This window comes from Haliaeetus leucocephalus, unplaced genomic scaffold (assembly GCF_000737465.1).
Source record: "Haliaeetus leucocephalus isolate CR32 unplaced genomic scaffold, Haliaeetus_leucocephalus-4.0 Scaffold157, whole genome shotgun sequence".
NCBI lineage: Eukaryota > Metazoa > Chordata > Aves > Accipitriformes > Accipitridae > Haliaeetus > Haliaeetus leucocephalus.
Window position 1 is genome coordinate 306,418 of NW_010972593.1, and position 16,496 is coordinate 322,913.

The window sequence follows — 16,496 nt, forward strand, 5'->3', positions numbered from 1 at the left end:
TTTGCAGAAGAAAAACTTGGGACAAGTATATTTTTTATGGACTAGAATAACTGCTTGGTTACTGTTGCACTTTCAAAGCAATACCTAGAGCACCAGAACTCACATGAAGTGGGAGCGGTGTTGAAGTCGACTGAGTGACCGAAGCAGCTTACAGGGATCATCACCCTGCCATGGAAGTCCTTTTATACTTGCGATGATTTGTTCATGCATGTCTCTAAAATGATTCACAGCAAAACAAAGATGGCAACAAAGATACACAGCCATGAGAGAGGGGGAAAAAAAAGGAGATAAAAACCCAAGAGATCCCATCACCAAGTGCGCTCCAAACAGTAGCAGGTCAATCCCAGACTACTTTCCTAAGCATGAAAGATTCTGATGTCCAGTCAGCACTTCCTACACTATCAGTACCCTAAAATTTAATTGCCTGGGTCTCATACTCAACTTACTCTCTAATTGTACCTTTTAATGTAAAATCTTGAGCCATCAATTCAGAAAACAGAGGGAAATTTAGCAAAATGTACTTAATGGGCAAGGAACCTTTTTGTTACGCTAAGTAGCCTTTTCAGATAGATATAAGCTTCTTTACAATCAAGCAGTAAATATTTTTATATATAGATTTAACTACCAAAATGAGGCTGCTTAAGCAGACTTGCATCAGAAAAGTAAGTTAAAAACTAGCTATTACAGGAATACTTGATGAAATTTTGTTCTCCATTTCCATTTCAAATTTATTCACATGTTTAGCTTTTCAAAGTAAGCCTGGGATGGTCCCTAATTTGTGGCAGATTCCATTATTTTAAGCATGCACCGTGCTTGTGAACTGTTGTGTCTTGGTGCAGGACTTACCTTCTTTACTCTCCAGAGAGGCACAAACCAAAAATAACAGAAGCGTAAGAATCACTTCTGACTGTTAGATGCTATCACCATTCTGAGCTGCTCACTGAGGCAGCAACTTTATTACAGCTTGCTTCCCTTGGTACCTCTGGACACTCTTGAATACCAAGATTTTTTTTAAGATATCACAAGGAAACAGATCTATGACTAATCCTTTCATCCAAATCGTATCTTTAGTTCTTAGTTGCCACAAGTGACAAAGATTGTCCAGGATGAAGTAATTATGAAGCAGCGTGAAGTCACTACTTTGTGTACTTCATGGCTTCACTTTTACACAGAGCATGCTCAGAAGGTCAGTCTGTCCAGGAATGTGCCTCCCTGGCCGTTAAGTGCAGGCCTATTTCTACTTACTTCTTGTTTTCATAAAAAGAAATGATGTCTTCAAAAGCATTTATATCGAAATCCTCAGAACAATCAAATGAGAAATCAAGCATTGAGCAGCTGCAAAAGGAATATGTATAAAACCTAAATACTCCTTAGAAAGGCAAATATGCCTATGCAGAACAACATGTGGAGGAGAACTGTAGGACTTGCCCTGCCTCCTAATCATGTCATAAGGCTGCAGAAAACATGAGCGCTCCTACGAATCCTTCAGTGACACAGACTGGCTGCAGAGGAACACACAATGCTAAAAGCAACATATACAAAGCACAGAGAACTCAAAAACCCAGTGGTAAATTGAACTGAGGCTATGTCACCAACATTTGGTAGTACTGGGTCTTACATAAAATAAGCTAGAGTATTGTTTTGATAATATTAAAAAGGTCAAATAAAACAAGACAGAAGAAATAAAACTTGCTATCCTTGTAGAAAGATCTAGTTGACATTTGATATATGAAAATGTGACTCAGCAATTCAGGTCTTTTCCCCAATATGGGTTACATATGTGTTTCTCACCGATAAACTTTTTCTACTGGTGTATTTGATCTCTGGAGTTCTCCAAGGGGAACTCTGGGTCCTTGACGTACCACTCCTGTTATGAAATAATCAACAAGTTGAATTTTGACAGAGATATGAGATTATCAGAACCCCCCCCCCCCCAACCCCCCCCCTGAAAAAAGAAAAATATCTATCCAAGGGCCTGCAGTTTTTGTCTAGTACTTTAGCTGTCAAGCTAGATCACTTTGTTTCTCAAACTCCTCACTACTAGAAAGTAAATTACAGCTGCTCAGAAAAGCTTTTCAAAATTAGTATTTAATCCTGAATACTAATTCGAAACTTCAGGGAGGTCCAAGAAGACCAAAGCCAGTGATAGGACAAGCATGCATACTAGAACTAGTAATAGCTTCCCCAACTTTTACAAATAGGACTTCAAATTTGGCACAGCCTACTGGAAATGGTGCATTTATTGGAGGAGTAAGTCTGAACGATCTCAGATAAAACAGTGACAATCTCTTTGGTGTGTGAATGTTAAGCCATTTTCACAAGTTTTGTCCTTAGTACCAAACCAAAATCACATCCGGATTATAAGGTTTTGTCATAAACTATAGTTCTGTCAACAAGCACTAACCAATTGTACAGTATTTGAAAGCATTTCCAGAGCATTTTCTCATACCATACCTGCAGTCTTCTGAGCTCTCTGGCGTCCAGCTTCTGCAAAGACAGCCATTGCTCGAATAGCTGCTCGCAGAACTGCCCAACGGAACACAGCTACAGGGTCCATTCCTATCAGCTCCCGAACGTAAGCGCTGTCACTGCTTCGTAGTAAAGCAACAATATCTGGTCTCATGTAATCCATATTTTTCTCTCTGAAATCCTGCAAAACAGGCACATTGAACCACAAGCTCTCAGGAAAGCTGTGTTTTGACCCAAGATATTAATCACTATTTAGAATAATTCATTATTCCAAATAGTTCTCACCACCACAGTGAGCATTATCCTCCAGTCTACACCACCAAAAAAAAAAATAAAAAAAAAATATCTAAAGTACATCTGAGGACACATCTAATCCAGCCCATTCCCAGCAAATTTTCTATATCCGGACAAAACCTATCAGAAAAGTGAGGATATTTTTTTCTTTTTTTTTTTTTTTTTTGGCCATCTGCGCTATTACATTCTTTTATCTGGTATTTAACTTTGCCGGCAAAGTGTCGAATAATAAAAGCAGGCTCCATCACCGGGGTTCCAACAAAAAACTTGTTCTCCTCATGCTGCTGTTTGAATTTTGCAAGTAGAGTTTGGTAGGTTGCATGTGGAAAACTGGGAATACAAAACAAAAGAGATAAGCTATTTTTCAAATACAGGTACATTTATTGAGATGCAACGTGACAGAGTGAAGAATACCTACTGATCCTTGTGGAAAGTATCATATTGTCCAAGATCTCTACACTTTAACTGAGACTTACACACCTGCTTTGCATCTTAGAGGTGGGCTTAATTTCTGGACCAAAACCAAACAGCTCCACACATAACAGCATATTCTGAGGTTTCAAGTGTACGTCAATGCTTCCTCCCACTTCACCAGTCAAGTTTAGTTAGCACCACATTAACTATTTACCACATTTGCTACTTAATGTTCCAAAGACTTACATACATGCATTTTACTTTAATTGTAATTCCATGGTAAAACACAAAAGTGAAAGCTTCTAAGTTTGCTTAAGCCAAAGTTCAATTCTAGCATCAATTTATATCACCACCATACTGGAGATGTTAGAAGCAAACTAGAGTGTAGATCATAGTCATAAGATGACCCGTTGCTTCCCACAACACTCCTCTCCTTTTAAAGTGCTGTATTTTTGTTCCCTTTCACAGTCCTTCCCTCCTCCCTGCCACACATTTTTTTTCAGAAGACGTTTGTTGCTTACTTGCTTTCTTCATCCAGAAGATAGAAGAGGCCAGTGGGCTTCTTGCTGATTAAGTGAATGCAGGCCACATTATCAGTATAGTCAATATTGTGCCAAGTGATCCCTTCACTCTTATATTCCTCCTGTGTAGCTCAAGAAAATTCCCTCATCAGTACAGTGCCCTGACCTTTAATGTCCTGTGGTCTAAGTGCTTAAAAGACATCCTTGAGCAGCTATGGCAAGTTGAGTTTGTTAGTTCAGGCAGCAGAAACAAAAATAAGGAAGATTTATAAATAAGAACAGAACAGCAGGCATATTGGGTCAGATCAAAGGTCCACCTAGGCAAGTCACTCAACAGCGGATGCTTGGGGTAAAACTATTTAAAAACCAAAACAGTGAAAAGAATGTTTTGCTGTGCCTTCCCAGCAATCAGCAGTCTATGAACTTGGAGTTAGACATTACATCCACATCATTACGTTAAAACCCTACGCAGGCATATATTGGAGGAATTTAAGTCTATTTTTCTCTTCCATAGTTCTTGTATTATGGGAAATGACAAATATTTAATATCAAATTCCAGAGTTTCCAAATTGCACTGTCAGATGAAATAACAGAAGTTTCAAAACAGGCAGTTAAGCCCTACACAACATCAACACCAGAACTTCCCTAAGGAAGCAATGTATATTGCTGCTTAGGTTCAGAAAATTTGGAGCTCTCTGACAAGAGAATACAAAGCTCTTCTGCTGAAATGACGATGCAACAAATGGCTGTCAGGACGAGCTTCCCATTAAGATATGGAACCAAAATATCAGTTTTTCTTAGTGCTGTAAATGCCCACAGAAAAAAACCCTAACAATAAGGCACTAATGTAGAAAAAGATATCGCAGAAAATTAACTAAATTAGTTTTATGTTTAACAAAAGACAAAGAGCACCTCTCACTGTTCTATGTGGTGATGATGATGATAAGAAATGGATTATTTTTAAGTAGGTAGAATTCAATCTGCCTGATGACAGACTGCTCAGTGTGCATGCCACATTACAGCACTGAAATGCCATTTTCCACAGACAAAAAAGCCTTTCTTTAAAAAGATATAGATATCCTCCCTGAGGGCCCTCATGCTGCAAGAGATACAGGAAATGGGTCATTCAAGGATTAAGCTTATTTAGAAAAACAGCATTAGAAAAAAGAAAACAATGTAACTATTTACTCTAGTTAGCCTGGATAGCCACTTTTGTCATAAGTTACAGAACAGGGACCTTAACATTATGTTTACATACGAAGTTTGTATGTTTGGTAATTTTCTTCTCTTTAAAATGCTTGTTTAAAGTTATCTACATGTTGACAAAATATCACATACTACAGAATGACTTCTTTCTTTCAGCAGAGTGACCTGAGAACAATGCTTTAGCACAAACCAGAAAAAATCCAAGTCTAGAGCAAAAAAAAACCCCCAAACCTCAGTCTAGAAACAGGATCTGTTAGCTCTTGCAGCGCTCAAAGCGCTCTGTAAGAAGATGATACCATCTGCGAACAAGTAAATCAACATATGCCAGTAATATCAGGATTTCAGAACTACTGCCAATTATCAACATACAGTTATATCCCTTAAATGCAGTCAAGTGGGAGAAGCAACAAAGACTGGTTATTAAATATTTACAAACTGACAGAAATAAGAGAAACTGTTTCCCAACCATTAAAACAAAACAAAAACCTGAAACAAACACCTCACCTACAGACTTTCAATCTCAAAGTTTACAGTTTCATCTGACTTCTGTCTGGGATTGCCTGAAGGTCTTTTTAGTTTCTTGCAGTCAAGCAGAAACTTAATGTTAGCCCTCTGAAGAAAGACCCCACTATCATCAGTATATGTAGAGCACTAAATACAGTAAAGCTACAACCTTCAAACAATAACAAGCAATAATAAAACAAGATATTAAAACACAAGACTTTTGGAAATGTATTCAAGCAATTATAAAAATTATGCCATGGGGTTTTGCAGAATAGTGGCTAAGTTTGCATAATATATGAGCACTTGATAAAAAAGAAGCTTTTGTTTCAGCAACTCTAATTTCTTACCTGTTCCAATTTGAAAATATGCTGATTGAAATAATACTGAAGCTGCTCGTTTGCATAATTTATACAGAACTGTTCAAAACTGTTGGTTTCAAAGTCTTCAAATCCAAAAATATCAAGTACACCAATGGACAAACACTAAAAGGAGATATGGAAATCTAGTTAAGCAGTCTGTCATACAGTGACTTAACCCACAACAGCTAACCATTATAAAAAGCACTGTAGTGTATGCTAATAGATTTTGAATATTTAACAGTTACGTCTATTCTGAAAGCAGAGATGATTAAATATTACCAAGAAATTTACCATGGACTTCAGAAGAATCACAGTTTATCCCAGGTATCTGAACATGTCATCTATAGCATTGTCTGTTAGCTCTAACTACACAATCATCTGTAAAGACTTGGTTTTGGGAGAAACTTACCGTAACAGATTCCTCCATGTCCTTCTTATTAAGGAGTGCATGATTAATTCGCAGAACAATCCAATCAAACAGAGCACTGTATAAAGACTTTGCCATTGAATCACGAGCTGTTATTGCCTGCAGATGAAACAATGTTCAGAACTTTGTTTAAAAACACACTTCTATTTCAGACCAGTGTCACTCAAAGGTTACAGTCCTAGCAGAGACAAATAAAAACAAAATTTTCCTTTAATGCTAACTTCTAACTTTCCAAACATCCCTCACTAAATGTGAAAGTGTACCATATTAGCTCTTTTTAATCCAAAAAAGCAAGTTTCAGTTATTTAAAATCATTCTACTAGTGTTCTTTTACTCACCTCATTGAGACTATATGGCAAAATAAGCTTATCATTAGCAGTCACAGTTTTTCTTTTTGTTAGCACTTCTACTAGAATTTCTCGTTTAACCTTCAAAACAAACAAGAACAAGAGTTACTGTCACCCTCAATTTCCTCAGAGAAGCCCAACCTCTTTGTCAACAGCTACATTCATCATTCATCAATAGCTTTACAAGTTCTTCAACTTTTTGAAATTATTCTCACCTTAGATTCATTCAGATGTTTCCCTATGGCAGCAAAGAACACATCTCCACTAAATTTATTCTTGCTGAGCATTAGGATTAGTAAGTAAACAAATTCCATTTCCATGCTATGGGCTATATTCCATCCCTAACCCCAATAATTTCACCAATTTCATCCATTTCCCCTCCCATAAGATAAATGTTGTGGAAGTACCATAAACCAGGTCTAGATATAACAAACTGCGCAACAAGATATTCAAGTAAAATGCTGAGGTAGAGCATAACAAAAAGGTGTATCACCCATTAGAGCTAAAGGGAAATACTCTACTTTCAAAAGCTGGGAAAGAATATCCAACACTTCAGGAGGTCCTACTTCCAACCCTTCATCACGACCTGTAGCTTTCTTCTTGTACGTAACATTGCCCAGATAAAGAATAGCTGAAAGTATTGAAAAAATCCTAAGGAAGGAAAAAAGAATTTCATAAGAATTTTTCTTATGAGTTCATTATAACAGGTTAGCAGACTTAGTTCTTCTTCAAGATTGTAAGCCCTCAAATACTCGTCTCTTCTTGCTTCCTACTGGACTAAATGTGATCCTAACACACACAGTTTATTGCAATTCATGAACATTAACTAGCTATCAGTAACAAAAGCTTAAAGGATTCTACTTACTGTTTTTTAGTTGCTGAAAGGAAGCCAACCATCTCCATGGCTTGTTTTAATCTTTCAAAGTCATGTCGGAGATCTTCCCCATCTTCAATTTTCAAGTTATGCTGTGAAGAGAGATCCATAATTAAAGGCAAAGAACAAAGCCCAAACATCACATGAAAACAAGCATGATCTGTTCTGCTTGCTTTCATCTTTAACACAACAGACAGACAACACTTATCAATACATTAGTAAATCCCTGTCACAGATTACCTGATTGAGGTAGAAATAGTCTTCAGGTTGCTTGAGGTGAAATTCTTTACGCTCTTCCTCATTGACTCCAAGTAGCAAATAATAAAAGACATGGTAGTTCCTACAAAGCCAATACATTTCTGTTTCATGAAAATATAATTACTTTTCTTTTATTCTATATACTTTTGATGCTCTTAAACTCTTGCATTGATTATAATTGTGTTAGTAAAGCGTATTAATCTCTTACCTTTCATCCTTTTCTTGAGAAACCAGACGAGATTTTTCAAGCAGGTATTTTTCAACGACAGCCCTAAAGAGCCACAAAAAAATGAAAAAAAGCATGAGAGCAAAAGAAAAGACCTCACAAAACATCAGGCAGCAACTGCCAAGAGAGTTCAAATAATGAAATCTGCACTAAAATATACAAGAGAATAGCTTAGTCACTATCTTAAATCTTAACCAAAAATTTCAGTATGCACTATATTGTAATTGGAACAAAAAGAAATACCTGAGAAACACCTATCTTGAGTGCTTGGTTTTAGTAGACATAACTGGAAAAAGGCAGACAAAGCTAGAAAAGTGCTGATGAAAAATTGTAAGCAGAAAGAAGATATGCAGAGTGCTAACAATATGTTACCTACTCTGAGATTAACAGTTATCTGACAAGGAATACAAAGACTACAAGACCCGAAAAACATACTGGATAACTGTCTGATTCTCCATCTAACAAATTTGCTAGATTTTTATGGCAGTATGTATGTCAGCCTAAAACGGAAGCCAGGCAGACAGAAAACCCCTTACAATTTGACACAGTAATCTCCTAAATGATAATCTAAACTCCTTGACATGGGATACAATGTATGAGGCCAAAGTTTGAGCAGCTGCTTCTCAGGCTGAAGACAAAACAAATGTATTCAAATTGTACCAATCTCCTGAGCTAGTGCAACTTCATCTGAAAAGATGCCAATTTCGTTCAGAGTAACACTCAAAGCAAGTGCGGTACAGAGTTCCTAGTCATTTATGTTATTGCCATTTTCTAAACTGCAAACACGAAGAAGACCCAAAGGAAAGACACACTGGAGCACAAAAGTCAGTGACAGCTAGTGACACTCCATAGTGCAGCAAACTTCAGCTTCAGGCAGAATTCCATAGCAGTGTTATGTATTATGGCATTGCACCTAAACTAGCACAGGTACATCTTTATAATATGTGTGACACACTGCTGCGAATTTTGCCGATACAAGCATTAAAAGTTTAAGAGGCATTTTACAGAGCAAGATCCAAAAGAAATTAGTTTATGGCATGATGTTAGACAAGTAACTACACAAGTATTTGCACACAAATTACTAATATCACAGAAAATTTTTGGACAAAATTCTTCATTTGAAGTGAAAGTGCCCACTACTGAAGAAGAGCAAAGCATAATTTTTGATTAATATTGAGGGACTACAGTAATATGACATTATAGCATCTGCTACAGGGTGAAAAATAGAAATAGAATCCTAAGACTCATCTGTGACTATCGTATATATAAAAAATAAATGTTGTTATAGAATATTTCATGTTTGACCTTCAGATAGAAGCACACAATTTCAATTAAGTCAAGTAAAATCGTAATTTTACAGTCGTCTTTATCTCTATAACTGGTGTTTAAATTGCTTCTTTAAAATGGCTTCCCCAAATCTATTTCACTTCTCTCCAACTCTCCTCTTAAAAATTCAGATCTTCTGTTTTTAATTGCAAAATGGAGAGAACGATGAGTGTCATGAAAAAAGCCTTCATTTAGCATGAAGGTAAAGATGCAGCAGCAGTCAAATTCTTAACCTGGTGTGGTTGTACAGCAAGGTAAGTATATTACGCATCTCCTGATTATTCCACAAAGCTTCAGTTAAGAGAGTCTTGCAAACTCCACAGCAGCAAGCTATTCTCACATGAGAAGAGCCTCAATAAGGCAGCATTTTATATACAGCAGAGTCTTCACCAATTCCTAAAAGCACAGAGATCAACCCCAGAAGAACCTCATACTGTACTTACCCTCGGACAATACCATTCTCTAAATAGTTGACTTGAATAAACTTTCCAAAACGACTGGAGTTATTGTTATGTGCTGTTTTTGCATTTCCAAATGCCTGTAACAAAGCAAAATGAGTTAATTTGCAATTAAACAAAATATACCAACACATAGGTTTTCAAATTCTTCTGTTCATTGTTCAGCCTCCTGTTAGCCTGCAGTATAAACTCAAAATACTATGGAAATGGCAGCATACAGATACCAAAAAGGCAGCTTAGGCAGCTTCCATTGTTCCTTGCACATCTATATCCATCTATTATTTGCCCCATGCAATAATATTTGAGGAACTGAGGGAGGGGAATAATACATTTAGATATTTCTAAGAGTACAGGAAAGGTAATCAGAACTAGAGTGCACGTATCAACCTCTATCACTAAAAATTCTGACCTTAGAGAGGCTGTGCAGTAGGAAGAAGACAGCACAATTACCATGAAATTGCCTCTCCCATAGAAAAGCCACAAACTATGTCCTATTCCCTAATGTATTGCTCCCACTCAAAAACTTCACAATAAACACAGTTTTTCTTTCAGTGAGAACAGAACGTTAAGATCTCATTTATAGAAGTTAGTCCCTGAATTTTCCAAGTTGTATACTCAAGAAACAGGAAAAAGACAAACAGAACTTTGGTTTACAGAAACATGTCGTACTCCTTGGCCAGCTAACTCCACTATGCAACACCAAAAAATGTAGTTTCATTACGAGGTGTTAGGAAAGGGGAAACAACAGGTATGGCACAAATCCTAATTGTGCATCTTTAATACTTTGCCTGTATCATGAGCCCTCTGATAGTTGCTAGCACACACATAATACAAAATATCCTCTGCATGAGCCACGCTTAAGAACTATAAAGATAACTTATTACACCTAAAAGTTCAGTAGAATTAGTTATTGGGAATGTCCTTAAGTTTATCGACTCTTAACTATGTGTTCTTAGGTTAAGAGAAACTTGTCACCCTTCTAACATGCAGGAGGCAATCCGGCATACAGAGATGAAACCCTGTGTAAAATGCAATTGTTTGGAAAAATACACTGCTCGGTGTAGACTATCACCAGCAATTCCTGCCACAGATACTTCCTCTTAAAGCTCCAAGCAATTAAGGCCTCCATTAGGAAATCCGCCTCCCCTAATATAGAACATTCGTGGAATGATTTCACAAAAAGGCCACCCTCTTCCTCCACACACACACATCCGGAGAATGATGGACATGTGCATACTGTACACAACACAGAACTAAACTGTTTATAAATAAAACTGCCCAATTATGGTGTATATCGTAGGGGAATACAGTTTTCATGACAGTCATATTGTCTGTATATTGAAACTCTTCCCTTCTCTTTTTTGGGGGTTTTTTTTTGTTTTGTTTTGTTTTTCCAAGCTACCTTAAGGGTTGCAGCTGCACTGCAGTGTGACACCTGGATCACTATTTCCAAAATAGGTTCTCAAAGCTTTCTTGCAAGTAGATTTCTACTGCCAGCTGCCTAGCATTCAGAGAATCTGAGAAACTTCTTATGAACTGGGAGAATGTCCCTAATTCTTCAGACAACTGTTATCTCTGACCTAGAGGAATAAGCTAAAGGAGCTCTTCCTGTGCACGGTGAAACCCCCCAGGGTGATTCTGCTGTAACTTCAGAAAAGTCAACGGGTTTCTAAAGAGAGAATATTTGTGTCCAGCAGTGCTTATAGATGACTGAGGCTGAGTATAGCCTCCTAATTTCTAGAGACCATGCTACATGTGCTATAATGCAAACAGCATCCCCACTCAGACTTTTCAAAGCAAGCATTGACCACAGTCATCAATATCTTTTTGTAGCTGCTACCTAACAAGTTATCGTCCAGATTTTTTTTAGCCCATTTTGCATACATATGCATATTAATGTATGCATAAAATCCAGGTCAGCTCCTTACAGTTACCAAACACTACCAAACCAAAAGTGGAAGTCCAGTAACATCCGCATAGCAAATTGTCTGCTCTGTAAATCAAAAAACCTATTCCTCTCCCACCAACAGTGGCTCAGCTGTGGCTCTCTGAAGAACACCATCCAACTTCCTATTTAGCATATTAAGAAATCTGTTGTAGTGAATTTTGCCAGGCTGCAGAATTGTGAGCTTGCAAATTGATTCTGGAAAAGCTTTTTTTTAGAAAGTTTTCTAACTTAAGCCACCAGTTAACTATCAGTTTACTAGTTATATTCAAGAAATCAAAACAGAGTAGAGCTAAATTTGCCACATTATTTTTTAATAATAAATATTTTGGCATTATAGAGTTAAGAAATCCCATAACCCAGGCTTCCTGAAAAACTTTTCTTAGTGATTACTCATGTGAAGAATGAATACAGTTTAAAACTAAAGGCTCTTATGATCTCATGCGTCTGGTATTTAGTCAAAGCACACAGCAAATTCTTAAAAGCTGATCTAATATTATCAGTTTTTAGGAAAGTTTTCATGTACTGAATGGTTTTCTCATAAGAGCCTTTAACATCTACAACTTTTTAAAGAACATTCCAAGTCACTTAACATTTTGGGTGGGAATTTTTTTTGGTAACATTTAACTTTAAATTCTAATCACTGCTACCATATTCTTCAATGTACTTTGACGGGTTAACTATGTAAGAAGTGACATTCCTGTCTAAAATCAGAAAGGTACAAAAATTTGAAGTGTTAAATATTTTGGTATTTAGCACTTAGATATCTTTAACCTACTTACCTAGCCATTGCTCTGCATGGAAAGCATCTTTCATAGATAATTCTAGCCAGGTACTCTATACATAGCTCAAATTCAGCTAAAATTATCTCCCTGGTTTGCCTTTACAGAGAGCCATCTATGCCTTCACAAAATAAATTCAAAAGATGTGAGCGGACAAGACACTATTTTACCTAAAGAGAAAGAATAATATCTATAACCAAGCCCATTTACTGTTTTCCCTTGTGAGTCCATGAGGAGACAGATAAAAATGAAAACCTAAAACTAAATCTCTTCAATGCAGAACACCAGCTATATAAAAAGAGGGTGAGTCAAAAATAGCAGACCAAGGCCTGCAGGAATCAGAGTCAGGATAGCCTATTCTGGGAGTCAGGAAGTCATCCAACCTATCCTCTTACCTTGAAATGCAAGAGTCATAAACTGGAGTTGGCTACTCAAAACTCCTACAACCGTGACAGCTTTAAAAGTATTTGGAAAAATGCCAAATTCTCCTTTTATTTGCTGTAAAAAGAAAATCCCAAACCACACACATGTCCTATCATCTACCTCAGGAACACAGCTAAAAATCTCATTTAATTCTTTCGTAAGAATTGCAAAAATCTGGAAAAGCTATCAGAGTTTCTAAGTAAACCACTCTAATCCATGGCAGAACCACCATTGCACAGACCAATCTTAATGTGCCAAATGACACTGAAGACTCTAATTACACACCCTGGAAAAGGAAATGACTGCTTCAGAACTGAACTCAGTTTAGTAGTGGTCTTCACAAACATGCTGAAAATATCCTCTCATTAACACAGAAGTTGCAGTGTTCAGGGTAATTTTGCAACTCTGCATGCTGTATGATGTCCTGGAAAAGTCTAAGCAATCCACATGATAAGACTGCATAAAGGACAAGGTGATTTTTCCCCAAGAGACGTGTGCAGCAGGGAAAAGTATGCAACAACGCATTTCCACCAAAAAAACCTACTAACATCCAACCAAATGGAAAAAGGAAGTTCCATTTCTCCTCTGATTATGATTCTTAAAACAAACACATGCAGATAATAGCCCCCAAACAACTACTTTCCCTTAAATAGAACAGACTACACCCACTAAATATATATGCAGACTTTTATGGCAAATACAAATGAAAACCAGAGTTGAAGCACCACTCAGCTTAAGTCCTTCTTATACCAAAACCACAAGCACGATGGGACTGTAATAAAGGAAACGGAGCTGATGGCAAATTGCTTTACTCTGTCTTCCATAAAATGGTAAAGCATGAAAGTTTACTTTCTACAATGAAATTTAACAAGCTTTTTAATATGCTGAGTTCTAGAAAATCTCACCCCCCACCCACCTGATTGTGCTGTCAATATTAATTCATTCATATTTACAACTGCCTTTTTTAGAAGACCACTTAATGAATGCTTCCTGTTGGACTTTGCATTTTATTTGGGCCTTAATTCTTTTCAAAGAATGGTGCAGTGCCATTAAGAAACCTTCAAGAACTTATCCAAATGGAAATAAGCAATGCTTTTCAAAAGAATAACAAAAAAGTTATGACACCCCCAGTATTTCCACCTATCCTACCTCTCCTCAGCTTCCATTTCAGGGGGAAATGAACTTTCAGCACACTAAGCAAGTAACTTCTGTAATAAACTCAGGATACTAAGGGTTACAATTTAACAACAGACAGCAGGCCAACAGGAGCTTTGCTGCCAGAAGAGGAAGCTCCAATTCCCTCCTACATGTCCCTTGCCACATGCTCCCATCTCCTCGCTCGAATTTTCTGCCACTTCACTAAATTAATTGGCTTGAAGAATCTGATAAGTTAACTTTAGGTCTCCAAAACAAGTTCAGAGTCTTTGATTGCACACCACGCATTTTATAACTGAAACATGCATATTAAGACATTTTTCCCTGATGAAAGGAAAACACAAATTTCTTGGAAGCTTCTTAAGTGTCAATGGAAAGGTTTAATTCTCTTGTTCGAGACTAAAATAAACAAAGGTTTCATTCACTATTCCCAATTTGACCCAAATAATAGTTCCCAAATGTAAATTGCTTCTTAGGACTTCAACCGTAAGTAAACTAAGCTTAACAGTCAATACAAGAAGGCAAAACTCCAAGTCAGGCAACTATACTTAAATCACTAAATTTAGAAGAGAATGAAAAAGTCTGGAGTATCTTAAAACAGAGCCTATCTTTATCTTCCTACCAGTTTTAAAGAAACTGCTCTTCACTAGAGATGGTCTACGTTAGCCTGGAGAAACAATTAAAAAAAATAAAATAAATCTGAGAGCAATTCCTATACAGCTAAGGCAACTGTATGTCTCATGAACTGTTAAAAACCAGCACAATACACAGCTTTAGGCTGTGCTGAAGCATCATGAAGTGCCATGGAAGCAGCCAGCCGTTCAGATCCTTTTTCTCTAGAAAGCTGCAAGCAGTGCCAAACGTAATCAGAAGTAGCACAAGTTACCTCTGCTTATTAGATCCCTGGCAAGGAATCTTATAAACAGCTCAGACTCTGGTGCAGAGTTTGAGCAAGAAGCACTGAGGATCAAAGACTAACCCATGACCAGCTTTCTTTTCACTAGCACATGTGACAGCAATTGTGCTAGTACTACATTTAATTTTTAACTACACTCAGTCTTATGTATTTCATTTCTCAGATGTTTGAGAAGGTAATATCAAGTAACATTTAAGGTCAAATCTCCTTTCACGGTATAGCTGTAACTCCATTTTTCCACGTCTAGAAATTGTGAGCAAGGAGCCAAAATATTAACAATAGTTTATCTTCAGATTACTTACAGATTCGAACAGAGATTAGTTAGCCAACACGGAAACAGTATTGGGTGAGAAGTATGTTTCCAAGTTCACTAAGTATGTGATGATAAAATTATAAATCCACCTCCATAACACACTAATAGTGCTCACGTCTCTGTGCTAGAAACGTTTGCTTTAAATCCTTGAACTTTTACAAAAGGTCAGCCTATAACAGACACATTTTACTTAGGTGTCAGGAAATTAAGAGGTCACTAAAAAGGGGAAGTTCTGAACCAAAATGCAACCAACTTCTACATCAAAAAAGTCAGCGAAACAGACTCCAGTCAAGAGTACATTTTAATCTTTCATGAGGACTCAAAATAAAACTTCAAAATTAAACAGAACATTCTCAAATAGTTTAGGCACACTACAAAACCGTTCATACGAAAAAATCCCCTGAAAATCCATTTAAGAAAAATTCCCTTGTACCACTTTAGTTCCCTTAAGTAAAAACCCAAATGAGTCACCACAGTTGGATTTAGAAGTGACCAACTCTAAGAGAGGAGTTTGTCATCAGTTTAACTTCCACAAAGCAAAGTAAGCTTTCCGTGCATTCCTCCCCCAGACCAAGCTTTGACTTGGTTTTTTTTAAAATTACGTTTAGTGACTGAAATTGCACAAGAGCATCCATATTGGGAAACATGGAAGCTTCACTGTCAGCTGTATCCACTCTGCTGTATCCAAAGTAGGACAGCTTGATTCTACTTCCCTATGCTCTAAACCTACCATAGCATCACTTTTTGATGTGCACTGAAGTTATGTGAACAGAGAAGTATATTCCCATTATTACCTTAAATAGAGTTGTGCCAAAATCACAGGTACCCCAGTGACTTATTTCAGCCTGGAGAAATCTTAGCCTCTGCAAGTTTCAAAAAGGTTTTTTTCTCCATAATTTCAAGTCAATGAATAATACTTTTAATACAAAAACAAATATTCAATTCTGAAAGACATTTTAGGATTCAGATGTTCCTACATTTTTTATATTTAGTTGTCATAAATGCTTTTATCTTTTGCAACTTGGGAGGACAGGTTTACACTGAATCAATTTGTGACTGACAAACACCCTCAAAGAAGTAGAATGAGAAGTTTCTCCGAGAATTTCAGAAGAGCCTCACATTTTAGGCAATATGTACTCCAACAGCCATGTTAGAATCCATTTGGCAAGTTTGCAAACTAAACTTTCAATCAGTCATGATACTTCTAGCTAGCAAGACTATTTTCTTGTGAAATGCATTGCTAAATGCTCAGTGGAAGTCTGAAGAAGTTGCAGTACTT

General features: G+C 37.0%; 1 protein-coding gene across 8 annotated transcripts in view; it reads right to left on the minus strand.

Moving 5' to 3' along the window:
• Positions 1-16,496, minus strand: part of MYO9B (myosin IXB) — a 45,312-nt gene that overhangs the window by 16,698 nt on the left and 12,118 nt on the right. For 5 of the 8 annotated variants that reach the window (XR_774024.1, XM_010562185.1, XM_010562184.1 and 2 more), the window contains exons 3-16: positions 9,669-9,763; positions 7,882-7,944; positions 7,656-7,755; positions 7,407-7,507; positions 7,063-7,192; positions 6,533-6,622; positions 6,177-6,293; positions 5,756-5,890; positions 3,699-3,820; positions 2,952-3,093; positions 2,455-2,650; positions 1,792-1,867; positions 1,246-1,335; positions 104-214 (exon numbers count right to left, since the gene is read on the minus strand). Coding sequence is in view for 7 of the 8 variants with exons in the window: in XM_010562185.1 (XP_010560487.1) it covers positions 104-214; positions 1,246-1,335; positions 1,792-1,867; positions 2,455-2,650; positions 2,952-3,093; positions 3,699-3,820; positions 5,756-5,890; positions 6,177-6,293; positions 6,533-6,622; positions 7,063-7,192; positions 7,407-7,507; positions 7,656-7,755; positions 7,882-7,944; positions 9,669-9,763 (1,568 nt within the window). In the remaining variant the exon portion in view is untranslated. The remainder of the gene's footprint in view (positions 1-103; positions 215-1,245; positions 1,336-1,791; positions 1,868-2,454; positions 2,651-2,951; positions 3,094-3,698; positions 3,821-5,755; positions 5,891-6,176; positions 6,294-6,532; positions 6,623-7,062; positions 7,193-7,406; positions 7,508-7,655; positions 7,756-7,881; positions 7,945-9,668; positions 9,764-16,496) is intronic. The other 3 variants (XM_010562187.1, XM_010562186.1, XM_010562190.1) reach the window with 1 other exon arrangement.